The sequence below is a fragment of the Phoenix dactylifera genome, chromosome 11 (assembly GCF_009389715.1).
Source record: "Phoenix dactylifera cultivar Barhee BC4 chromosome 11, palm_55x_up_171113_PBpolish2nd_filt_p, whole genome shotgun sequence".
NCBI classification, from domain to species: domain Eukaryota; kingdom Viridiplantae; phylum Streptophyta; class Magnoliopsida; order Arecales; family Arecaceae; genus Phoenix; species Phoenix dactylifera.
In genome coordinates, this window is record NC_052402.1 from 9,757,653 (window position 1) to 9,784,965 (window position 27,313).

General features: G+C 38.0%; 3 protein-coding genes across 5 annotated transcripts; 1 reads left to right on the forward strand and 2 right to left on the reverse strand.

Annotated features, from left to right (window-relative positions):
• Positions 1-358: 358 nt before the first annotated feature.
• Positions 359-1,303, forward strand: LOC103703412 (pectinesterase inhibitor 3-like). Its single transcript, XM_017841850.3, has one exon. The coding sequence runs from the start codon at positions 449-451 to the stop codon at positions 1,013-1,015; it is 567 nt and encodes a 188-aa protein (XP_017697339.1). The 5' UTR covers positions 359-448; the 3' UTR covers positions 1,016-1,303.
• Positions 1,304-2,631: 1,328 nt separating this feature from the next.
• Positions 2,632-10,219, reverse strand: LOC103703313 (3-oxoacyl-[acyl-carrier-protein] synthase II, chloroplastic-like). Of its 2 annotated transcripts, none has more exons than XM_039131533.1 (13): positions 9,618-10,219; positions 8,162-8,367; positions 7,788-7,991; positions 7,465-7,575; positions 7,277-7,372; positions 7,131-7,176; positions 6,960-7,039; positions 6,239-6,307; positions 6,048-6,132; positions 5,780-5,928; positions 5,632-5,712; positions 3,470-3,529; positions 2,632-3,124 (listed from the first exon to the last, which is right to left on the reverse strand). In XM_039131533.1, exons 1-13 carry the CDS (start codon positions 9,997-9,999, stop codon positions 3,008-3,010), a joined length of 1,686 nt encoding a protein of 561 aa, XP_038987461.1. In that variant the 5' UTR covers positions 10,000-10,219; the 3' UTR covers positions 2,632-3,007. The 2 variants fall into 2 exon arrangements, with proteins under 2 accessions (XP_038987461.1, XP_008784350.2); XM_008786128.4 differs by having other exon boundaries at positions 5,780-5,934; positions 9,618-10,217.
• A 7,332-nt stretch (positions 10,220-17,551) lies between these two features.
• Positions 17,552-23,474, reverse strand: LOC103703314 (protein FAR1-RELATED SEQUENCE 6-like). Of its 2 annotated transcripts, none has more exons than XM_017841842.3 (6): positions 23,274-23,474; positions 20,380-22,428; positions 19,908-20,099; positions 19,745-19,813; positions 19,505-19,586; positions 17,552-18,256 (listed from the first exon to the last, which is right to left on the reverse strand). In XM_017841842.3, exons 1-5 carry the CDS (start codon positions 23,382-23,384, stop codon positions 19,506-19,508), a joined length of 2,502 nt encoding a protein of 833 aa, XP_017697331.2. In that variant the 5' UTR covers positions 23,385-23,474; the 3' UTR covers positions 17,552-18,256; position 19,505. The 2 variants fall into 2 exon arrangements, with proteins under 2 accessions (XP_017697331.2, XP_008784351.2); XM_008786129.4 differs by lacking the exon at positions 17,552-18,256 and adding an exon at positions 18,590-19,026.
• Positions 23,475-27,313: the final 3,839 nt, after the last annotated feature.

A 27,313-nucleotide genomic window follows, 5' to 3' on the forward strand; every position in this document is an offset into this window, starting at 1 on the left:
CACTACCAAAAAAAAAGGACGCTTTTTAGAGCTTGCACTGACACTTATAAGAGTCAGTAAATTAATTTGGCGCCGATACTTTTAAAAGCGTCGAGTAGATAGGAGTCGAAGCATCGGCAAAAACCGAAGCTACAAAGGGACAGAGTTGTAGTTCCAAGTGACCATATCAATATGCATATCAAGAGGAAGCAAGTGACCAAGGGTGTGTATTTTTCATTAAAAAAAGGGACAGATTCACGTTATCATAAAAGTTCTACTAGTCTACAAATCTAGCTTATCCACAAAATAATATGCATGCAACGGGGGTGGTAGGCCCAGCATGTAATTCATTTGAAAACCGTGGGCAGATTCCTTGTCCTTTGAGATTATAAACCCAGCATGCCCATTCCCAGTGTTCACACACTCTAGCTTGGGCAAGTAAAGCAACCAAAACCAAGCAGCGACCATCATGGCCACCCTCCTCCCCCACCACCACCTTCTCCTTCTCCTCTCTCTCGCCGTCGCCGCCTTCTCCGCCGCCACCCCTCCGTCCTCCCTCGTCATCTCCGCCTGCGCCCACGCCCGCTACCCCTCCCTCTGCGTCAGCACCCTCGTCCCCACCTCCCCCCGCTCCCCCACCGACCTCGCCCGCGCTGCCACCGCCGCCGCCCACTCCGCCTCCTGCAACGCCTCCTCCGCCGTCCGCAGCATCCCCCTCCCGGCCGCCACCCCCCGCGGCCGCGCCGCCCTCCGCGACTGCGCCTCCCTCCTCTCCAACGCCGCCGGCCAGCTGGCCCGCGCGGAGGCCGAGCTCCGCCGCCTCCGCCCCGACACGCTCCGGGGGCAGCTGGACAACGCCCAGACCTGGGCCAGCGCCGCCATGACCTGCCAGGACACGTGTCTCGACTCCTTTCGTGGGATTGCGGGGCCCACCCGGGATGCCGTCGCCGGCCGGGTGGTCCAGCTCTCCCAGCTGACCAGCAACGCGCTCTACCTCATTGCTCGCCTCGCCTCCCCCCAGGGCCGGGGCCGTTGACCCTTAGTTTGACCGGCGTCCAGAATCTAGCTGCCGAGATGCTACGTACCGTGTCATGTTGTTAATTATGTAATGTGGAATCTTGTGGTGTATGCAGGGGAATAACTAGTAAGTGGGTTTTCTTTTCTTCCCATAAAAAGTTGTATGATACTGCTGTGTGTAACGTCTGAATCTTGGTAAAAGTAAAGCTTCAACGAGTGTTTCTGTACACTTGTTTTGCCCTTCATGTTATTTTTTTTCAGTTTTTATTTTGATAATTTTAAGATAGTTTAGAGATTGACAGACTTAGAGTACTAGTGTGGCAAATAGAATGGCAAGTTTTTGATTTGATTTTACAAATATGTGCAGATTTTTAAGCAACTGGCTGCCTAGTTTATTTGAGTTTTTTTTTTCTAAAATAGCTGGTTCATATAATTCTAATACATATACATCCAAATAGATCAAAATACAGTATCTTTCGAAGCGATCTAGATAGCTTCCTCTGTCCAACCCATAAGACATCTCAAGAGTGATTGGCCATATACAAGATCACTCAATCCGTAGTCCCGTTAGCCTCTCTGTATATATGTTTAGCCTGGACAACCACATCATCCCATACACACTGCCAATACATCTCTGGACCCAGCGAATTATAATAGCTGAGTCATCCTCAAATATAACTATTCTAACCTATGGAGGGTCATGCTGCATGAGCAAGTGGGGCATCATAATTTATTTATCAGAAAAATGATGGGGATAATGTCATCTGGTTTCAAAATCCAGAACTTCAAAAGTGGAGAGGGATGCGAGCCAATTAAGATTGGTTGGCAGTGTAGTGACATTAATTGACAATGCTTGGTTTGGAACATGTCAAATAATGCTAGTCATGTATAGCTACATGGAATGCTCTCAATGATGAAGAGGGGATGCCAACGATGGACCGTTGCCTCGTTGGCAATCTCAATGATCTACATTGCTTTGGTTGAAACTTGAAACAGCCAAGCAACACCAATTATTCTCGCAAGAAGTTACAACTCAGAGCTACCTTGTCATCCGGCCTTTGCAGGCTTAGGTTCGTACCATGTAACAAGATTGCGTACACATTGCTCACTAATTTCATACTTCATTTCGATAACATATCTACAAGAAATTCTAGTTCGAAGCTTCGATGAGGGTACTCTATAATTCTAGTTCGAAGCTTAGAAGATATGTTCAGCTTATATTTTCTAAAACCTCAAGTAACGGGGAAATAGGAGCCATGCATGCATTTATGTTCTCTAAAAGAGTCAAAAGCTTTCCCTCCCATATATCTTGTCCTTTTGATCCATGAATAGGAAAAATGTCTAAAGGTTAAGGTAATGCTGCCACATGCTGACACTTGAGCAGTAAAACTAATGGAACACACAAAGGATTTGAGAAAGCTTGCTTTAACCATAGACCCATCATCTAAAACGATCATTATTACCATGTTAATTTTCTGGAGAGAAGGTTTACTCTTTCTAATCATGTTTCATGCTGCTGAAATAGAATGAGAATACTGCATACCGGAAGGCTACCATCGACGCTTATCAAATCAAAGCAGACATTATCAAATTGCAGTCTGCTGATAGCTCTCATTCACAACATTCTCTTACCAATTAAAAATCCCTGCATTTTATCAAACAAATTCAGAAACCACAGCCATGAGTACAGGTCCAAATTGTGCAAAAATACACGCTGGCATATCCAAAGAAAAAGCACAGCAGGTGATAACGTAGAACCAGGCAAATTTCTCTGCACAGTGGGTAATTTCTTCTGACCTTTGCATCATTCAGCTAGAAGTAAGACAACAGAGTTATGATATTGTTGCAAGGAGCATAAACTTACCAAAAACAAATGAGCCCTGCACAACAATCAGGGCCCTAGTTGCAAGCTAAGCAAAACTATGGCTTGGAATTTTTCAGATGATCTTGGAAACCAACAAAGAAGCTGGGCTTAATGCTATCCCTGCAACATCTGAAGTTCTTTCCATGACTATTTGTAAGGTGCAAACAAGATAGACGAGTTGTGGCCACCAAAACCGAATGAGTTTGATAGTGCCACCTTCACGTCCAACCTTTCCCTTCTTGAGCCCACCAGCACATTCATATCCTGAATGCATGTCTTGAAGTCAGATAAACTCCAGAAGGCTCAAACATAATAGTTTGAGAGGTCAAAAAGAAAAAGAGAGAAAAAAGCAAAGAAAACAAAGAGAATGCAAAGCTTAATAACTTGAATAAATAATTGGAAGACATTTTAGTGAAATTCTTGCAAGTTGCACAACCAGAAACAGTATATGAAGCGTTCTTGGATTCATAAATGTGTGAACATTGTTTTCCACAGCCATCATATCTTTAGATTGCATAGTTTGCAAACGAGACCCGAAACTAGAATGAGAATCTGTGGAATCATATGGAGTCATTGCAACATATGTATCAAAAATTGAGGAGAACATACCACACTTTTTTCTGGGTTTTCAAGATTGATATTTGGATGGACCCACCCTGTTCGAATTGCCTACATGGAAGAGACTTGGCTCAGAAAATATTCAGAACGAGTAGCATATAACAGAAATCATATATTGCTCGGGAAGTGAACAAGGTCAAGAAGTCATGCTGCATGTAAATATACATAAAGTTCCATTTTTGAGAAAGCCAGCAGTCTAGTTTCAAAATTATGCACAGCAAGGCAATACAGACATACAGAATTACAGATGCTGCAGAAAAAGAACACATGAGCTTTCTAACTAGTAAGAGATTGAAATGGATATGTACTAAGATTTAACTCATCATAGTCAAAAAGTCAAAGTTTCAAACTTATACAGCAAACGCAAAATATTGTAATACAAGACATCATAAGAAAATGAAGAGTGAGTACATATTAGGATAAGTATTGATTTTATTCATAATCACCATGAAGCACAGATCTTCCACAACATAGAACTCTCTGCAAAAGCAAATTAGGCACTTTGAAGTTCTCCCGTTTGAGATTGAACTATTCCACAAAATACTAAGTTTCCATCAAGGCCCTAACTCTCTTCCTTTATCTCCTTGCAAGAATTGCTGCTCTTATTATCCACAAACCAAGTCAGATTTTTTAAATGGAAATGACGTATTTTACCAGTGATGCGATATGATGTTAGAAAATTTGGAAGAAATGTTTAGATAAAGAGAACCAAAATTTCTAAAACACTATTTGCTAGTGTACATTGCAAATCAACATAAAACAAGTCTACAAACTTTTTGCACTAATCCTTCCATTTAAGGGGTAGGCAAAATACGTCTATTGCTTGAAGAAGATTGCAAGGCACAAGAAAACAAGGAAGCAAAAGCCACTAGTCCTAACGACTTCATAGAAATACAAAGTATCTGTTGAAGCTACCAAAAAAGACCAAATCGTAAGACCGGTTCATCACAGAAAATGTAGTTCTTTCCATATAAAAACTCTAGACTATTCATAAAGATGCTAGCAAATCATGCTTTCCAAAAGATATCCTTCTTGACTGATCAAACGAGAATCAAAAAAAAATTCACTTGCCATTGAACAACCTATCCTTGCAATCCTTCCAAAGAGCTCAACAAAGACATGGAGTTGCAAGTTTCTAGTGCAGCCATCCCTTCATCAAAACATAAAAGCCCAATAGCCCCCAAGAAATAATGTAGCATGAACCACTCAAGAAACACCTAAGAATTGAAAGAATTAATTCTAAACTCCCCAAGCATGACAACAATTTAAGAAGATGTGCTGAACCATCTTCGTACAAGTAAGGCAGAAAGGCCATCTATATTAGCATGCCCAATAACAGATTTGCCTCTTTTCATTATCAAGCAGCTTTTCCCTAATACCAAGAAAAGTAAATCAAGAATATATGTTCGTAGCTAACCCCAAAGTTCCAGACAAATAAAATGCAATTACGCCACAAAATTTAGCTAACTCATCAGAAAAGTCAACATGACTCAATATTAAAGACCTGACCAATGTGCCTTATTCTATCCATACTCCTCCATCTGTTCCACTAGGAAAGCCCAAGCAAACCGGATGAACATGGTATATAGGAAAATGTTGAAATGGATACATCATAAAACTAAGGACAGAGTGAGAAACCATTATATTGAAGGAGCAATAGAAGTCGTGCCACTTCAGATCAAAATGATGGTAAGCTGATTGTGATGGCATGGGAATGTGCAACAAAAATTTTATGATGAGCTGATAACAAAGGGTGCTTAAATTTGTGGAGAATGTTCAGAAGAGAGGAAAAGAATACCGAATCTAACATGGATGGAAACTGTGTAAATGGATTTGAAAAGTTAGCAGGGACACTAGCAACGGACTTGCTAAGAGCTTGATCAAATTAGACTCTAAAAGTTGAACCCAAATACTATGAATAAGGTTTAATGATTGCAGACCAGCAATTATTGACATGAAAATTAAAATAATAGTAAAACCAATTAAAACATGGGAGATATTGCAGTATGAATCAAATGAATATTGATGATAAAAACTGTCTTTAAAGCACATCGAAGAGAAGGAACAATGGTTTCTATCAGTAATAATTATAACAACGGGGTATTAGTTAAAAATTTCTCCAAAACTATATTATAAAAGCTAGAATGTTTCACCTGAATTGCAGCAACAGCTTCCACCGCACCAGAAGCTCCTAGTAGGTGACCAATCATGGATTTCGTAGAGTTCACTCTCAGCTGTCATACAATTTTAGTTAGCGGTCAAATGACAGCAAAATCCACTTATATAATTTACTTCTCTTACCTCAGGATTCTGGCCAAAACAACGAACGATAGCTTGATACTCTTTTAGATCACCAACAGGTGTTGAAGTTGCATGAGCATTTACATAATTAACATCTTCTTTGGCTACCCCTGCTTGTACTAATGCATTCTCAATGCAAAGAGCAATGCCTGCCCCTTTTCCCAAGATATCAAGTAATAGAATTGTGATTCAACAATATCAACAAAAAAGATACGGAGGGAAGAAGGGAAGAATCACATATTAAACGAATAGCAATTTGATTCTTTACCCTCAGGATGTGGCTCAGTCATGTGGTAAGCATCACACGTGAAGCTTCCTCCAAGAAATTCAGCATAGATATTTGCTCCTCTTTGCTGTAAACAGAAGAAAATGAATAAGACAAGTACCAATTAACATAAAGACATATTCCTAAAACCTTTTTCATTATATTTATTCATGAAAAACTGCAAATTCTTAAACCTTAGCATGCTCTAATTCTTCCAGTAGAAGCACACCAGCCCCTTCACCCATCACAAATCCATCACGATCCTGTCACATGGTGTCAGCACAAAAGACAATAAACAGACTGAACTCATAATAAAAAATAAATCCACTAATGATTATCACTGCAGTCCATGTAAAAGAGAAACCTTCACTCTTAACTGCCAAAAAATGTCATCTTCTATCCTTAATCAAAATCGTATCAACATATCTAATAGAAAAGAGCCTTTAGATTAGCTTACCAATTTGTTGGCATGTTGGCGCATTGCATAATTCTTTTGAACAAATTAAAATGTGCTTGGTCGCACCAGCAATCATGATATTGCTGTAATTTTGCATGGTCTAAAAATAGCACATTATGATAACACAGATATGTGTTTGTAACCGTTTGAGATGCATCAGTTGGCACAGTGTTAAAACTTACAATTCACAGTAGAATTCACATGTTGTTTCAAAATTATTTTCTTCCTCTCACCTTACAATTCTTCCTATTTGCAAACAAGCAACTAACATATCCAAATTTAAAATTTCACAATATACAAAACAACATGATAATTTAGGAGGCCAGAGGTTTCAAAACTCTCAGGAAACATGCAAGCCCAAAATACAAAGTCCAGCTAATTCACAATAAGACCAAAGCATCAGATTGTTCATCAAGAGCTTAAATCTAAAATGTGGAGACATAATATTCTATGCTTACAACATCCCAAGGCCGTGATGCTTTAGTCGGATCACTATTTCTCTGCGAAAGTGCTCTGCAAGCAACAAAACCTCCCAATCCTGCAGTATATCCAGATAGATACAACTGATCATCAACTCAAAAAAAAAAAAAAAGTACAGGGCTTGTGCCAAACTAATAATGGATATATACCAATGGGTATAATTGCAGCATCTGATCCACCACAAAGCATCACATCCTGCAAGATCATATAAATTGAGTAAAAGAAAAGCATATTAGAGGTAGAAGTGTATAAAGACTTATGAACTCAGGTAGCCAAGGCATAGAAAGTAACTTACAGCTTCCCCTCTTATTATATGGTTTGCTGCATTCAGGATACAGAAATTGCTTGTAGCACAAGCAGTTGAAATAGAGTAATTTGGGCCCATCCAACCCTGCAATTAACAGAAAGAATGATATATATCACAAGTATTCCAGAAAATCTCACTAATAAGCTGTATTTCCTACAACAGGTGTATTGGCTTACCAGATCCATAGCAAGGATTGCAGAACCCATGTTTGTCGTTGCAAATGGAACACAAAATGGATTCATCTTCTTGTATGAGACCCTTAAAGCTTCGATGGCATCATTAAAAACCTGTTAAAAAAAAATACCAGCAATTTTCATAAATATTGCTTAAGAAATTCAAATGAGGTAGATGTGACGACTTCCTCAAAGTACAACATGAACCAATAAACCCTTGACAGAAGCCATCTCACCATCCTAATGCAATGCTTTCAGTTTACCATTTTCTTTTACCCATTCATATCCAGCATTTAGATATCAAGGGTCCAATATCGAAACTATACCTTCATTCCACCCATTGCAGAGCCTATGAGCACTCCGCATTTTGCCTTGTCAAACTGACTCATAACCTCTTCTGTAACCGCACCATCGGCTAAAGCTTTCTTTCCAGCAATAAGTAAATAGAGCATGAATTTGTCCATTCGTTTAGATAATTTAGGTGCCACCAATCCATCTGTTGAGAAAGATTTAATTTCTCCTGCAATTCTCTACAGAAAATTGCCTGTATCAAGAACTTAAGAAAGGGTTTTGAAACTGAGATTTAATCTCCATAAGTCTATAATGCAAATGCTCCAGATATGATATAAATTATAATAGATATTGATTTAACTATTGCTTCAAACTATTAAAACATGCATGGGTTCTGAAGAAAACCTACTGTTGGATAGTTTGTACAGTCAAATGTTTCAATTTGACTTATACCACTGACACCCTCAAGAAGGTTATTGTAGAAGACATCAGGATTATCGCCCAGTGGAGTCACCACACCCATCCCTGTCACAACCACCCTCCTCTTCTTTGTATGGATTCTCTTCTTTTCTGCAATTTCCTTAGCAGGCTGCACAGCTACTGCCATTGCTTTGCCTGAAACCATGTAAACTGAATTAAAACCCGGCAAAAATTGATACATAATCAGAAGTTATACTTAGCCATTGTTCCACAGGTGTCAGCAAACAAAATGTTTAGCAGGTTTATCTACATAGAATGGCTAGTACCATGTTGGAGTATGTCTTCATGGCCTTGAATAAAGAGAGCAAATTATGAAAATCATGATACTCTAACCCAGCATGCTATGGGACCACATAAGTTGCAGTTCGCAATTCAATTTATTACTTGGATCCAGCAAAAGTTTTTTACAACTAATCTCAGCATTCCTTTTAAAGTTCAATCAAAGTCAAATGTGAGAAACATTTCTAGCTGGGATCTCTTTTCAAGTTTTTGGTCGATCAAGAATGAAATACGAACAATCCAATATCATATAGCAAATTTTACAGATGATACATCCCATAAATCATTTCTCTACTAAATTAATAATATCCTTTACTACATTAAAAAACTGCAAAAAAGATAAATACAAAAATTCTACTGACATAATAAATAGGGATTTGGATACCCATAAAAAATAAAATCTGCCTTTCAGCAGAAGAGTAAATGTTATATTTTATTGTCTGGATGACTTCACTAAGTTATAAGTCTAATTTAATAGCCAACTGAAAGAGTTCTATTTGCTCACTCAAAAAACATGGTAAAAGGTAGCCGACATTCTAAAAGACTAAAAAAGCTCCCCTACAAACAGTTTCATCGTTGATCAAAGAAAAGAAAATAATCCCAGGGGCATCAAGTTTGCTATGACCCAGGATTTTAAAACAGTAGGTTCAAAATATAAATATTTTCTTTATAAGTAAATTCAAGTTTATTCCCCGTAATTTTATTACATTGGCATATGATAAGAGTGAATATTTCTCGACCCAACATCACTCTCAGAATCCGTGACAGTAGCATATCACAATTAAAACTCAAAGGTTACAAAATATCAGCAAATTGTATCCTAAAAAACAAGATACCCATCTAATTTCAATATTCCAGCTGCGATCTCCTTAACAAAATGGACAGGTGAGATCCAAAGATATCAAATCTACTAATCTATTAGCTTTCACAAGATAATCTAAATTGTTGTACGAAACCACTTCTGCGACAAATGACAAATTATACCGAGGAAGATTAATTCAAAGTTATCGAACAAGAAAAAAGGCATCTTTTTTTTTCTTGAAAAAAGGAAAGAAACAATTTTTTTTCCTGAAACAAGTTAAAGAAAAAGTGAATCAATGGAGTACCTGAGACGCAAGAGGCGCGCCCGGCCCTTCGCTGCCTTCTCGTAGTCTCCGCCTTCCACGGCCCAAATAGGGAGAAGCCACCCTCTCCGAAGAACGACGACGCACCCTTAGAGCCGTAGAACTCCGGGCAGGGCTCGAAGGCGAGGCAGGAGCTCATCAGCCCCTGGATCCCCGATCCACAAAGCGCCGACATCAGCCCCCTGGAGGAATCCCGGGCGTCGAGGCGGAGCGCCGCCGCCCTCCGCCTCCTCGCTGACCGGCTCCGCAGCCTCGCCTCCCCGGCCGCCGGCGCCGCCAAAGTCCCCTCCTTTCCGCGCGGCACCGTCACGCACGCCGCCACCAACCACGTGCATAGCGGCGCCGCCACCGAGTATCCCGCCATCGGAGGAGAATAGAAGGGTTTATAAGAGAGGGGAGCCGAGAGGGTTTAAGAGGTCAAGGATTTGGGGTTACAAGGGCAGCATTTAGTGAGGGAATGAGAGATGGAGGGGGAACCGGCTCTTTATATTCTTCTCCTCAGTGTAAAGGGGAGGACAGGTGCTGAATTTGAGAAGGAACTAGCCATTGCCAAATGCTTTTAGAGACAGAGAGAGAGAGACAGATGACAAAAAGATGTGGAAAAAAAAAAAAAGTAGATCAGAGATGGAAAGAAAAAAACAAGTGAATCCATGTCCATGCCCTTGGGGACGTGTCATTTTCTGATTTTTTTGGGGTTGGATGCATTCATGTCACTGTAGTATGAAATGCTTGTTTAAGAGGTAAAAAAAAAAAAAAAATCAGTTAAATAAACCCAAAAACATGTACAGCGAATCATATTGGATTTACCTAATGGATGATTTTGACAAATATTCTTACTCAATCTCTAGATATTTTATTCTCTGATTCTCATAAATATATTTATTCTGGATTGATTTAATAAATAATAAATAATTATTACCATAGGTAACTAAGGGAAGAGATTTTTGGAGTAGAAATATTATTGATACCAATTAGATATGACACACACATTTATCACTTAAATAGGGCTGCAAATCGGCTTTGTCTAAGTTTTTCTTGTAGATTAGTTTGGAAAACTAGATGATAAATAATCTAAACTTAAAACAATAATTAGCTAGTAAAAGTAAATAAGTTCGGCCCTCGATTTCAAGAATCGCTAATTTAAACTGGCTATCAAAATAAGATTATAAATTTTTGGCATGTATAATTAAGTTGGCCTTGAGATTGTGTCTTACTTCAATTCTTTTTTTTGTTATTATTATTTTTGGGTATAACTTACCCAGGCATAATGGCCTAGATGTTTGCTAAATTTGATTCATTCATGATTCTTTTTTTTTTATGACAATTCTACTAAACCCTAGGCAAGACCATGCTTCAAGATTTCTTTCAAGAGATCGCTTTTGTCAAAATCAAGTTATTTTTCGTTTAAGCTATAATGCTAGTTATGATAAATGACTTATCTCGCTAGATTTTGTCTTTTATTTTATGAGTCAAGGTGGTGACTTCTCATGGGCTTTTTCCAAAGCTTCAAAAGAATAAAAAAGAAAAATAAAAATAAAATAATTTAAAAGCCCAAGGTTCTTATTCTAATTTCAACCTGACCAGAAGAAATATAGGAATGCTGTTTTTAATCTTCTTGCAGTAAGAACAGATCGATGAACAGAAAAAAAAAAAACAAAAAAAACAAAAAAAGTGTTAATACACCACCATCATAACCCTAATGCAGTTGAAATGCACCAACTACTGACAAAAACCAGTCCTTGTCTACTTATGTGAGAGAAACCCCACAATTTATTAATCTCTTCTACTCATGTGGAGCCCTCTGGTGGAGAACGACTGGAACTGCATTTAGTGAAGCTCCAAAGAGGTTAGTATTATTATGAAACTGTCCTTTTGTAACCTATTTCAACCCATGTCCCTGTGAGAAATAATTGCATCAAATGAAGGAGACTGTAGATTGAGGCATGAGCAACGACCTTGATCATTTTTATATGCTTTTATTCTATCTCATTCTTATAGAATGTCCTTCCCATTGATCCTCCTTAGTGTCCATTTCACAGGTGCCAAGCTATGTGTTCGGCAAATCTGATCAAAAAATGGAATTGCCAAGAGAATCTATCATCCACCTAAGGAATGTACCCTGTTTGAGTTAAAAAGTTCTAAATTTTTTTTAGAAGGTGAAGGAGGCGAGATTACAAAGAGAATAATTTGATCTTTTCTGGCTCATATAGAAAGGATAGCAGTGTCATTGGCTCGAGAGTGACTGCTTGAATCTTGATCACCAATGCTTTAGAAGATGATGGGCAAAAAACTTCAGAAGATCACCAATGCTTGAATCTTGATTAGCTGCAGCATGATTCAAAGATTATGGCCCTAACAAGTCTTGTGCACAGGTGGCCACTGCACCATGCCAACCAAAAGCTCATGCAGGTCGTAAACTTTAATGGAAATGAGCCAAGAACTGCCATGGAAATAGAAGGCAACAACCAGGGTGTAGAATAACGCAGCAGAGTTCACTTAATGGCATTGAAGGACAGTGGGTAGAAGTACACCAACCCTGACCCCATAGCCATTAAAACCCAACCGTAGACTAACCTGGCCGAAGGGCCAGGTGGTCAGGTGATTGGATTGCAAGTAAAAATATTTAAAATTAAAATGTAAGAAAAAAAAGTATAATTATTTATAATTTTTTTATTGTAAATACTAAACACATTGATTTGCTTTTTACAGCACATTTGTATTACAGCTAAATAGGAATAAAAAGGCATGAGTTATCTAAATCTTAAAATATAAGTAAAGTTATATAGAACATAGGAAAAAATGGGAATATTATTATTATTGGTAAATAGTAAAGTTTTAAACATATCCAAATATATAAATAAAGTAAATGTTTTTTTTATTTTGCAATGAAGAGAAATGAATTGATTATGTTATATTTTTGTATTGGTAAAATTAATTATGAAAAATTTGAGCAAATAACTTCCTTGGAACATTATAGGTTTAATCATTATTATTTTGAAAATTGATCAATACTCTTCATGGTGGTTGAGAGGTTTTCGACCAAAATAGTCGATCCGGTTTCTATGGAATTGAAAAGGTGGCACAATGATGATCCAAATGATATTGCTCCTTGTCCAAAATGCAAGGGACAAAGATATGATTCCAAATTAGAGTTAGCATTCAATCCATGAGAGAGCTATGGGATAGAAAAGGTGGGATTAGCCTTTGCTAATCTCAAAGAGGGATGAGAGAGAGAGGACAAGTTTGGTACCCAGAAACAAGTTGGCTCGAGACAAATATTAGGAGTTTTCCTGAAAAAAATAAGATAATTAAATAGCATGAAACAAAATCTTGCATATCTATATATTTATTAGGTGCAAAAAGAATGGAGAATACGAAATATCATCACAAAAACACCATGTAAATAACAACATTGACAACACAAACATATACCCTCCAAGTGTTTCTATGACGAGTCACGAATAATTTGTGAATATATTACAAAATTCATGATCCATTAAGTGATTCTTAGTTTACTCAATTGCTCGAGTTTCATCCAAATAAATATTCTTATCAATATAAAATCACAAAGAGCTCATTTCTTTTTTAATTCAAAACATTAAATCTATTGTATTGGGGGCACAGAAAGTGGGGAGAGAGAGAGAGAGAGAGAGAGACTCACATCATGGTTTTGAATCATTCGAAGGCATGGGAGCTCTAAAGAGTTGATGGAGTCTTTTGAGGTGCATTAAGAGGATTATGAGAATGTTAGAAAAGTTCTCTAAAGGCCAAAGTTATAGGTATCTACAGCTCTCAACTTTGATGTTAGTTTAATGCCCCACTCAGTGATTAAGCACCACCAAACAGGTAATATTCCTAAGAGGAGCTTGGCATCTAATCCTCGGAGCTGGGAGGCGAGCCTCGACATTCTCGCTGCTTTAGATTCCAGTAATCTTATATATTAGATCCCAACACGCCACATAGCAACCCAGGCCTGATAAATTGGTGGATCAGCTGGGCGCCATCCCCAGAAGACAGCAAATCCCAGCAAATAAGAGGTCAACAAGTACCCTTCCCAAAGTTCCAAGTTTGATTCTGGCCGGAGGCTCTACCGGCCCAGTCCGCCGGCGTCCGCTTTTAAACTAATGAAGAAGTTGGCCATGAAGTCAACTTTTCAATAAATTATGTGGCTGCGATCTGCTCTGTTGAAAAATGAGAAGAAACTTTATGACTGGTCTACCAAAGCTCTGTCAATTGATGGGAGACTACTGAATCATATATTTGCTTTCAAATTTACCTATATTCCTACTTACTTTCTGTTCTTTCTTCTTTGGGTGCCAAATTGGGTTCAATCAAAAGAATGGATTGCATAAGAAAATCTTTCTTGTTGAATTGCTCTATAAGAAGAGTAATGTTTGCAAGGACAGGTCTCAAAATGGTCTAAGCACAAAGGATTTAAGAAATTTGAATACTGCTTTGTTATGAGAATGGTGGTGGAGGTATTTGAACTCTCATGATCATGAATGGAAAAAAAAAGTGGTTCAGAATCTGAATCACAAAAGAAGTTATCAAGTTGCTGGCTGCTTTCCATATTCCTTTCAAGGAATGTCCTGTATTGCACCTCATTAGGATTTCTTAATGGGAATTCTTCTTTCCAGATTCATTGGCATGTTCAGTTTGGAGTATGCTAAACTTTGTGAAATCTTGAAGCGAAATCAATGAGTTCCTTAAATTATGGGGTAAGCTTCAGATATGCCCTTCAGTTATCTAAGAATTATAAATTTATGTATACCATCTGAAAGCCAAAGTTTAGACCTAGCTTGCTTTCAGAGAGCAGGATTTCGCTGCAGATAAATGATATTAATGGTCAGGAATCAGCTTCTCAACTTCTTTCTGGGATGCCCCTACTTTCGAAGAATTTTCGATTTGTCATGGCTAAGGTCAGCTGTTTTAATGAGCTATTTCTCTTGTATCATAGGGCTCTGTGGAGATCCAAAATAGCCAAGAATTGGAGCTGGTTGTTTTACGAGCTAATTCTCTTGTTCTAAGGATTGCATATTTAAGAAAAACAAAATGATCGAAATGTCGTATAGAGGGAAATTAGTCCACAGCATAATCATGACAGTTTTTAGTGAAACATGCATCTCAGAGATTAGAAGGTAACAGGTTAAATGCAATACATTCAGCATGGAGGATTTGAAGGACCGATGACATAAATAAGGACGAACTTAGATGCCGGTCTTCAGAATACAATCTCCACAGTCCACACATCTAACAAAAAGAACAAATAGGAATCACCACAATAATATGTGCAAGCAGCTATCATCTACATCGAAGGTTAAGAGGTCTTGTCATTAATATTATCATGACCCTGACTTTTTAAAAGAGGAGCTATTCTTGATCAAATGAAACACCAGAGCCAATCTTGATTTTTGCAAATTCACAATGCAATTGTACATACATCCCTAGTAAAAATGGTAAGATTATAGGTGCCTACTTATGTACCCCTTGAAGAGCCCACAGTTGCAGATCATCTAGGCTGTCTGTAAATATTTAATTACCTACCTATCCCAGTTAATGTAGCAGATTAGGATGAATCTTTTGAAGAGTTAGTAGAAGACGATCATGCTGATTAAAATTTTCATATTCGCATCCAGGATAGCATCACAGCAAAGCAGCAAGTGAAGCAGCATGGCCATTTAGAAGTGACGGTATGGTTCAAGAGAACGTAATAAAAAATGAACCTCATTTAGGATATCCTCAGCAGGACTTTAGAGTATCTCGTCAAACTATAAAGCATATACCTGAACATAATAAAGGACAATTTAAGCAAAGGATAACAACAACAATAACAAGAAGTTGTTTGGTACCTTATGAAACCAGCCTGCATGTTATATAAAATTATGTCGTATTCAACTTATCATCCTCATTTAATCAAGAATCTAGGAATAAGTGTTTAGAAACAAACTTCTAAATCCTCATTTAATGACCTAGCTAAACCAAAGAAGTGTTTGTGGTTAAAAACTTTATGTAGAGTATACCTACTATAGCCAATGGCAAAGCTGGTGATTGCATTACATTATTCAGTATTCACTGTATTGATAAATATTAGATGTTGAGTTTCTTGCTGCAAATGTAATCCTTTCACATATACTGAACATTGACTGCAGAAAAGTTTCACAAGCAACTTGCGCGATCTCAAGCCAACTAACCATGTCCAGCAACAATCATAAAAAAAGCCCAGGTTGCACAGAAACAAGCATGTATGTCAAGTGAATAGTCCAAGTTACACATGCTATGTTACCATCCATTTCCAACAGTAAAACATGAGGTATTACCATCTTTCACCAATCGGCATATCATTTAGTTTTGTACTGTTGTCAAGTGAAGAGATGAGAGAGTTTGACCTTTATCCATGCAGAACCTGATATTTTCAAGAATGAGTGCAATTCAAGCAATTCCCATCGGACTTACAAGTCCAATTCAAATTGTCCAACACATAGATGCCTCTTTGCAAATATCATAGAGCGCAGAATGGCATTACACTGCATGCCAGACCATGTTGCAGTCATGACTTATGTACCATATCGCTTTTATTTGAGCCTCATGAATGATGAAATGTTAAAGAGCTATCATGCTGTGTATGAATATAAAATGTGCATGTCAATCTCTTGCATATGCTAGTGTCATGCACATTTAGAAACAAAACATTCGAGAGCGTTCTAAAATTTGAATTGGTTTGGAAGCATAGAGTTTGGAAAGATAAGAGATCAGATGATGAGAAATAAATATTGAAGAGGTGGTCGAGCTTGAAAATCACTTTTTAAATACTTCATCATTGAAATAATTTTTTTTAAATAATGTTTTACTTTAAAAAACTAATGTCAGAAACAGTCGAAAACATGGACAAGACCGATGGGATCAACTCGCTAGGCATATATTTCTTGTATCCTGGGACTTAGCATATTATACATATAGACAAATTGGTTACAGCCCCCACATATGATGCATCATATTCAATCCACCTGATTATGGTAATCAGAAATCTATGCTAACACATGAAGGTGCATATGTACAATTCTACAGTATGCTCAACATGTGCATTTAAATTGACATTACCTTGCATCAGAAATATATTAGTGAAAACTAAGAAACATGAATTGGTGTTTCGATAACACAAAATCAGGGGACCCCTCTTATGATTTTCACAAGTGAGGGTTTAAATTTCCCCAACCCTGCCTCCCCCCCACCACCCCCAACCCAAAACCATTACCATCACAATAATCATAATGTAGTCAAGTGAGTGATGGAACAAACCGAGTGCATAATCATACTTTTACAAGGTAAGAGTGTGGCAATTAGTTTCTGCTATCACAACAAGGAGTCAAGGGCTCAATTGGGAAAGAGCATGACAGCTGGAATGCATGTTAATTTAAAAACCTGTACAGGGGTTTGGATTTAAAATAGTGTGCATGCATATCAATTCACCTAATTTGTTGAAATTACTCAGTTGAGTAACAATTCACAGGTAAAACTACAAAAGAAACACTAACATTTTGACATATGGATTAAAACAGATTAGGTACACGCGCCAAAAAAATAACACAGATTCTTTATGCTCTAGATTAAGTTGTCCATATCTAATGGCTCAGTCAATTAACAAGTTTTAGGGAAAAGGAAGAAATAATTTGGATAAGAGAATACCTAACAGTGGAATTCTCTCTCCAGAAAGAAAAGATACTAGAAAGAATTGAAGAGATTGGAGAAGCTTTTTGGGTTGTCTTTCTTTCCCATCTTCTTACAATATTTTCCACACAAACCCATACTAACAGTAATGCAGTGGTGATCTTAACCAGAGCCAGAATAGTGTCAGTACAAGAAGCCACAGGAAAATTGTAATTAAAATGTTGCCAATATAAGAAGCAGAAAGAAGATAGTGACATTAAAACCCAGAGTCAATTCAGAAAAGCTCCAGAATTAGAATCGAGATTATATAGAAGAGCATTTAAATCTGCTAATGAGATACATACACCTAAAAGTTGGATGATAGCTAGGAATGAGCTCAGATTTGGCAACTACCCAAAATTGACATTGGATGGAGATTACCAAGTCTTCAAGTTTAACGTGCAGAAGGATTCATAGACTAGTCACTTTGATTGGATGGACTGGCACTGTTTCACAGTATGCTTAATACACCCACTTCAGGCAACAAGCGAAACTCATGACCTCTTACCAACAAGCCAACTCCACCCCTCCTGAGCACCACATGTCTGAGAGGGTGTGGCCCGTGTGGGTTTCAGTGTCAGCAGAAAGAGGGGCATCAAGCATTGCTCGGATCAGAGCTCAAAAACATAATTATATTTGTGAAGAAAAGATTTCCTCTTTTTTCCTTTGCAATTTTGTGGAAGCCATCAATGACTCTACCAGAAGGCAGAGAAAAAAGACCACTGCCCTTGAATCATGAAATACCTCAAAAGATGGTAGTGTTATGGAAATAAAAGTCTGCAAGACTATACAGGAATTATATGCCATAATGATACTCAAAACCAGGAAAACTTATCTCAACTACAGTTTGATACCGAGTCCGCCATCTGTTACTATAAAAGGCCATAGCCGCCATAATGAATGTTACATTCCATGTGCTGCCAAGAATAACACCTTATCAATCCGGGATATGAGTCAAATTTGAACTACTATATGATGTTACCATGAAGAAGCCATCAATATATCCGAATTATTTTGTTTATATTCATTTATTCTCTTATTCACTGATATTTTCCTTATTATCCAATAAAACCCACAAAAATACAATTGAGAAATTATGGAAGAGGTATGGCCACTGCACATCACCTTGTTGTGACTGAAAAGTCGAAACCCAATATCAATTAACATTTTAAGCAATAGGAGGTAATAAGATAGAATGACAACTGAATGAGGCGAGAAAGAAGAACTGCATGTCTTATAGAAGACATATATCTGCAAATCTCAATATTTAGTTTTCAAATTCCCCCTCCATGTAAATGAGAAACTTAAGCTTCTCTTAACATAAGGGAAAGAAAACGATGCCAGTAAAATAGGTATACATATCCAATAAACTTGCACCAAGTAAGGATTTATGCTAGGGACGAAAAGTAACAACTGTCTACATACAGAAAACTTCACAAAAAGCAGTCAGCTCAAAGTTCTAATAAATCAAAGATATGATACATATATGTATATATATGTATATACACATGTCGCTACACTCCACAAGCAGTTCTTCCATATTAAATGCAGAAAGCATCTAAACAGTCAGCTGCCTCTTTTATGCTACAGTCAACTTTTTTCTGAGCTATAAGATTGGAATGTCACTTAAAAGACGATTGATGCTGGTCAGCAGTATAGCAGGGAGCCAATGTGGACCTACCAAGAGCTGCATTCCAAAAAGGCAACCAACAGTTATGAAAAATCCATTAGTAAAAGCCATATGGAAAAAAAAAATCTTGTCCATTCAAAATCCTGAGATGAACAAGACCCTAAAATTCCAGATCTTATGACAAGCATTTCCATATGCTTGTATGAAAAGTTTTGTTGATTCACTGATTACATTCCTCAAAGCACCAGACACAAGCACTTGGGTAATTTTATCACAAAATTTCAAGCTAGATGTAAACCTAGAACAGAGAGCAGGAACAGAGAATCAGTCAACCAAAAAAATAATGAAAAATACCTATTCTCTGGTTACAACTGACTCAACCAAAAAAAAAAAAAAATCCAAACAAAATATATAGCTTAGTATAATGTGATTTACCGAATATTTGGTTCCCTTTAAGCTAAAAGGTGCAGTACTTGCAGTGCAAGTAAAATAGTCAAAAATGACTGCAGCCGCAGGCAAGAAATTCAAATTGTACCTCAAGGTGACAGTTCTACAACATCATTCTTTCTCTTCTTCTTTTTCTTGGGACCGGGAAGTGCCACTGGGTTTTGAGTTTTCTGCATAACATCAATCATTACTATGAAATATGAATATGATGACTGTCAATTACTAGAATTAGATAAGAAAGGAACAGGAGGAAACAAAGGTCATGATGCTAACAGTAAAGTCTAAACAGAAATAAGGAGGACAATAAATAAATAAATAAATAACAAACCTCTAGTATTTGCTGAGAGCTCCATGGAATCCCTGAACTGTTGGTAAATCTTGGATCACCAAGTTGATCCTGTAACATGCCAATTGCGCAGCTAGAGATGTTAAATGTAATTTATTATATTTAATTAGGAATACAAGAGCACATGATAGTATAACATATATACCTTATTTAGGAAGAGACCAAACTGTGGGTGGTTCACTGGTGCCGCGGCATAGTAAATTAAGTTAGATGGCTGAACCTGGTTCATGTGCTGAAAGTTCCACTGTGCCCATGATGGATTGGCAAACGGATGTTGGAAGTTCAAATGCAGTGGAGGATGGAGAAAAACTGGTGCATTTGTCTGGTTAACTTGTTCCTTCATTTTCCACAATTAACCAAAAAAAGCAAAAGAATTATGAGAAAGATGGGCAAATTTTAGACATTAAGAGCACTTCAAAAATATGAACGAGAATTGTTAATTGATGCTTCCACATGTCTCAACTGGCTGCCCAAATGAAATGTTATTGGGCATTAAGAAGCATTGCGTTTTATTATCAGATTCTGCAGCATTTACTGTGGCATAGCCATTCATAAATTAAGAAAAAGAAGCTCTTCAGAATTAGTCGGCTCAAAATATATATTCATTTATCGTATACCTTTTCTTTGTTGCTGTTTAATGTCTCTGCAGATTCTTTCCTCTTTTTCCGTCCCTTCTTTCTTGCTTCCTTAGGATCACGAATTTCCTCAATCTCTTTACCCATATCATCATTGTCATTTATTGCAGAGCTATCAACAGTATTGCAATCTATAGTAGGTTCTGTCATCACAATCTTAACCTGCTTACCTTTGCAAGTGAAATTGTCCACGAGAAGCTTCTCCATTGCCTCATTTACTATTTTTAGCACAAACTGATATTTATCATCAGTTATGGTCCCTACCTCGGCAAGTTTGAGGCAATGCTTGTACAGATTTTCATAACGCTCCATTGGCCCATTGGCTACCATTTCATAAGGAGGACAAACCACAGGATGCACACCCTTAAAGTCCTTTTTCCAACGTTCAACAATGTACCATGATGGGATCTCATCAATATCTTGAAAGTTAAACACAGATAACACATGCCTACATAAAATGCCTCTGTACTGAAAAGAATGGCAAATGCATTGCGCCTCCTGGTCATTTGGATTAAACATAACTTCATAATTTTTTTGCTCCATCATTTTACCTTCTTTCCCTCTTATACGTTCTCTAACTTCAAAAATATACATCAAACCATCTTTCCTAATTAGTGAAGGGTGACAGTATACTAAGGCCTTCACCTCATCCTGAAACTTTACAAATATGTCAATTGTATAAATTTTTGAAAGCTGCTCCTCCATGTAGAATTGGGTGAACACTGGTGGGACCTTATGGAATGATTCAAAATCTGCTAGAGCTTCAGTTTCGTATTTACTCTCCATAGCCATCTCATACTCGTCAAGAAACTGCTTTAAAGAAGTATTTGACTCTAAGTGCCCCTCAAAGAAGAAATCCATATTCTCACCACGTTGGGTAGTGGACAGCCCCGCCCAAAATTTATCTTTCACAAAAATAGGAGCCCAATGATACCGATCCTGATATAACAACCTGAGCCATTCATTGTATACAAGATTATGTTTCTCAATCATTTTTCTCCATTCTTGTTCAAACTCATGAGCACTTAAAGAGTCATACACAGTTTTCTTAAATGCCTTCTTTATTTCTTTATATTCCGCACATCCTTCCAATTTGTTGGGAATCCTTTTCATAATCTGCCACAGGCATTGACGATGAGGGCAACCTGGGAAAACCTGAGCAACTGCTTCTTGTATGGCTTTGCCCTGGTCAGTGATTATGGCATTTGGAGATTTCCCTGACATACATGATAGCCACGCCCGAAACAACCATATATAGGTTCTTGTGTTCTCATTTGAAAGCAAGCCACAACCCATTAGCAGTGGCTGACCATGATGGTTTATTCCAATGAATGTGGCTAAAGGCACATTATGCTTGCTTCTCAAGCAAGATGTGTCCAATAAGATCACATCACCAAAGTACCGATATGCTGCTCTTGATCTGCCGTCAGCCCAGAAAACATTTTTCAGATGGCCCTCCCCATCTATATCGATCAGATAGAAAAAGTTTGAATTGTTAGCCTGCTTGCGGCGGAAGAACTGATGGAGAGCTTCAGCATCCTCTTTCTCAAGCTTCAACCATTGTATCTCATCAACAGAGCTCATCCACTCCCTCTCAACCATAGCTAAGCTATCTTCCCTCACCACAGCAACATGTGCTTCACGCTTCTTCACACCAGCCCCGACCATATTCTCATCCCTGTAGAAGTGCATTCGGAGTGGATTGAGTTCATGGTTGTGGTCAAGAACAACTTCTTTAAGGTGGTACATGCCGTCAAAGCGGCACAGACGCACTTTGAGCAATGCCGGGCAACTAGTATATAGAGTTGGTCTTGGTGCAAGCGCATCGGTCCTCCTTATATCCCTCTTGCGGCCCTTCCAACACATGATCTGTATATATGCACGATTCCTGCTCGACCCTTTAATCTTCGTGGCAAATCCGAGATGCTGGGCATACCGGTTATAGAATTCACAGAGCTCTTCTAAGGTTTTAAACTTCATTCCAGTCTTGGGAGCTATGATTTCTCTGCTGCTGCCTGGTTCATCCCCCGCCTACAGAGCATATTGAAACTCACAATTGAAGCAGATCACAGAAATAATCAGATGTTGCAGGATGCAACAACTTAGAAACAAATACGAATATATATATATATATATATATATATATATATATATATATATATATATGAAGATCAAATACAAAAATAATTGCCTCAGCAACCCGATGGCTCAATGAAAACAATCATTGATGATGATTCAGGAATCAAAAGAAAAAATGCTACACATTTCTGATGAAAAAATTTAAAAATCCAGTTTTTACATTTTTTTTTTAAAAGAAAAAAAGGGAACTTGGGAATGCCTTACAATAATAAAAACATGACCACATCAGCAACCACATAGGTTAATGAAGCAAGTCAACAGCAACCACCTAATACCTACACGTTTTGAATGGAAAAAAGTGGTGAAACCCCATTTTTCATTAAAAAAAGGGAATCTTGTGGATGTTTTTTTCCACAGCACTGATACAAAGAAAAAAATATGGACCGAAAGCTTTTACATTCAGAAACTGATGAAACGCGAGATAATTAGTATTGGTCATGCAAGAAAAACAAGGAAGGGAAAGAACAAACACTTTAATAAGACTTTGGATTCAGCTTATATTTCTTTCAGAAACACTAAAAAAAATTCCTAAAATATTGTAAATTCATATATTTCTTCACAGAGTTGTTGTAAAGAAGCCATGGATGCTCCAACACTTCGAAAATTCCTAAAGTCTTAGTTAACAGCAACAAAAAAGGGACGATTTTGACGTCGAAAGACTATCTAACCATTCCAATTTAAGGAATTTATAGAGAATTACTGAGAGCCCCGAAACCCTAGAGATTGAGGAGAGTTACCGGAGGAGGGTCGGGGATGGAGATGGCCTTCCTCCGGCTCTTCTTCTTGGTCTTCGGCCGCGTGTTGTCGACTTTTCCGTCAGGTTGTGCGGGGGCCGGCCGTCGTCCCATCGGGCCGGCGAGGGGAGGAACGACGCCGGGAGGCGGGCGTGACGACGACTAGTTTGTGAGGTTTCAAGCCTCACCAACGCCAGTATGGCACTCTGCTGCTGTTTGGTGCGGACACAACAGCAGTGGGACCCAGGTTTTCACGTATGACGTGTCAAGCTACGCTTGCACACCTCAGTCCGCACCTTCTCATGGACCAACAATTGGGCCCTCAAACCTTAGGCCCATTTAGAACACGGCATTTATTTTTTTATTTAGATAAAATTTGATGGGCAAGAATTTGGCAGGAAAAGGGTACCTAAATGATGTGTCATTCTGTTACTTGTTATTCAGTGATAGGTTTTGGTTTGTCAGTGAATGGATCGCACTCTAAGATTTATGTTTGCCGTCACATTTTAAACATAGTTTCTAGTTTGTAGAAGGTCTAACCTTCAACATTTTAGATAAAATCTATGTCGTTGCTAGTATTGTCTGTTCGTCAAAGCATGTGATATATCTTCTTTCCTGTTTGTAAGCAGAAAAGAAGTGGTCTGTCCAAATTGGTTCGGTAGATTAGCTAGAGATTATTATTTTACTTGTTTGGTTTATATGAGTAAGCAAGGTCCACAATAGGTCATCTTCAAGGGCATGTTTGGTTGGAGGAGAGGGGGGAGAGGATTGGACTCTAGTGTGGAAATGGGAATGATTGACTCCCATACCAACTATATGGTCGGAAAGAGTTTCATTCCCATTTTGATTTCAGAAAAGAACAGGAATGTCACCATCTCTCAAAATCAAATTCTTGCTCTTTCCTAGTATTCCAAAATCATTCCAATTCTAATTTTGATCTTGGTTATGAACCAGAAGCTCGGTCACGTAATGTCATCCATGCATGGATGCACCACTGTAGTTGTAAGGTCAATAACAAACATAACTAGGAGATGCATGGTGTACGTAGGTAACTAATAGACAATGGCGGGCTAGGTGTGATTGCAATAGCATTTTTCATAGAGTTACACCTGGCAATATATCCACAAGTACCAAAGTTTAGGGCTTCATGTTATCTATTTCAATTTATGCTGGCCATTTGTAATCAGCTATTAATTTGTTCAAAAGAACCTGTTGTACATACATCCATGAGCATTAGCTTGACCAAACATGCATTGCTTTCAGGTGTGCACCAGTCTCAACATAAGATGGAGTTCACCGTTTACCTAACCCAAAAAAAAAAAGAAGAAAAGTTTAGTCATCTGGTTGGATATGGCAGTTTACCCACACCTGACCTAGTTTGAGAATTAGGTTTAGATCCTTGGACCCAGATTAGACTCACAAATGCAGCGTCCAGATTCAGGTGGGCCACCTGAAACACCGATGCTCGTCCTTCTTTATATTTGAGAATAACGGTGGCACCGCTCCCATCAATCAAAAGAAATGAAATGGGAATTAAGAACCTGTGGAGACACTTGGGAAAGCAGCTGGACTATAACCATTGATACTTGTGTCATCGCCAACAAATTATATTTCCACACATTAATCTCTGACAATTTATTTCTGAAGTAAAGAAGTTATTACCAGACCAACGGTGAAAACCCGTTAAATACATGCAAATAGCAAGCAACTGGTGGAGAGAATCAGCTGTGACGGCATTATTATAATTTGGGTCAGCAATCATATATATATTAACCATCACCATCGCATCTCATCTCCACAAGCTGAGGAAAGACCAATTCAAATGATATCTACCTTAACTTGGACAGGTGATGTAGTTTTCTCGCATGAATACTATCATAGAATGTATGTTGATATCATAGTCATGGTGGTAGGTAGTTAGGCATGGCTCTTCCTACCTCTCTAGCATAAACTACATTCATAAACCAAGACCAAGCAATACAAATTGGCATTTCACGATTGTTTTCTAGAGTATTTTAGTACACACAAGTTGGGTCGCGTCCATCCATCCTCATGCATGGGCTGCCGGTTGTTCTTGGGCTGCCTTCAGGTACATTCTAGGAAGCAAGGGTACCACCCACAAGAGCAGTAGATTAAAGTGGCAATGGCTCACTCGGATCGTGCCAATATAACCAAATTGACCATCTAGTCAGATCAATCTGGTGTCGAGCTGCTCTGGATTATTTCTATTCAGGTTTATTTATCCAGGTTGGGTCAAATTTACTCGCGTCAGATCTAGTTTTGCAACATCCAGTACTAGGTATGGACCAAACAGAGGCTAGGTTATAGCTGCAGATGATCACCATTCCTAACCCCACTTTTTAAGAAACTTGTAGGCCTGTGGTTCATATAGAAATAGAAATAGATATATAGATATAAATATATGGTGCAGAACCAGGAATATTCCTGTATCACTCGTTTTAACTGAAATCGGCACTAGTTTTCGACTTGATGACATTAAATTAAGTTATAGCTTGATTCATCCTCCCTTTCAAGAGATTAGATAAGCATCACTCTCGAACCCTCTTAAATCATCAATAGGAATATAATCCAACTTTAATATCCCGTCAGTCCTGCAATCATGTGGAAATCGTAATAGAATACTGTGTGGGAAGCCTGAGGGATTGGCAACTGGATAGCCACTCCACTGCAGGAAACCTTTACCTTCATGAGTGATCAGCAAGCAATCCCCACAGAAAATAGTGACAGAATCTTTAGCCCATAGTTATCTCATGAAACCAGAAACAACTTAACAAAAAGAAGACATCAAGGATAGCATGAATACTAAGAGATGGAATGATAACTAGAACCGGTGAAGTGCAAGAGAATGCATTTGATGCAAGTGATGGAGAACATACAAGCACAATCTCAATCTTGGGGGGATCACCTATTTCTTAAGAAGATAAATGGAAAAAAGGTAGCACTGAAAAAATCCAAGTGCTCAGGTTTTTATGAAACAAATCTTCAGCATCTTCTTTTGACTGCTGACTCCCTAATTTTACTACTATTCAACAACACGCGACCTCACAGCTCCGGTTCCTAACCTAGTTTGAATAGAAAACTACTTTTCCATGTTCAATCATCAATTTAAATATTAAGAATCTGATAACTTGAACTATGTACAAAGAAAAGTTTAATCCAATCTTATTATCCCAAGAAAATCAAAGGAAAATGACTTGACCTTAAAGCTGCAATGATCTTCTTTTTTTCTCTTTAGAGATCAACATGGTTAACACACTCAAAATTCAGGAAATATGCAAAAAATTCTGTGCAAGATAGCTCGGCATTTTGGGAAAACTTTATGTGATTTGATGTTTGCATAATTAAAAATCGAGAACTGATGGATAGAAGCTTATGCTGAAAATAGAAGGCAATTATTTGAAAACATGAGCATATACTAATAAGCGAATTATTCAGGAAAAAAACTCATGAATTAATTGAAAATTTCTCAATAATTCAGAGAAACCGTTGACAGACGGGGATCATTTTCCAGTCAGTCCAAAAGCAAGAGCATCAATTAACAAAGCCATACTAACAAGGAGCACCACCCGATAAGAAGGCAGCTCAAAGCAAATAACTGCAATCTCCTAGATTAATTGTAATCTTCACGTATAAATCTGTCATAAGATGCAGATTTTTTTGCATGCATGATTGAGAAGTTGGAATCAAAACCAGCATCCCAAAATTGGATACAATATAGCGAGCATCAGTTATTGCGATGTCTTCATACCAAGGCTCAGCTTGAAGAAAAAAGGAAGTTAGAAGCAGAAACAGGATCCCACAAAAGGAGACAACATAGCGGGCATCAGTTATTGGTATATCTTCCTACCAAAGTTTAGCTCCAAGAAAAAAGGACTGGTACCAACAAGAAGCCATGCCATAGTGGCAACAAAATATTACTATCTTAAAAATGACTTTTGCTGGTAGGTGAAGCTACATATCACCACCTAAGAAAAGCACAAATATAATGGTGACTAGGTGGCAGAAAAGCCAGAGGCACAAAA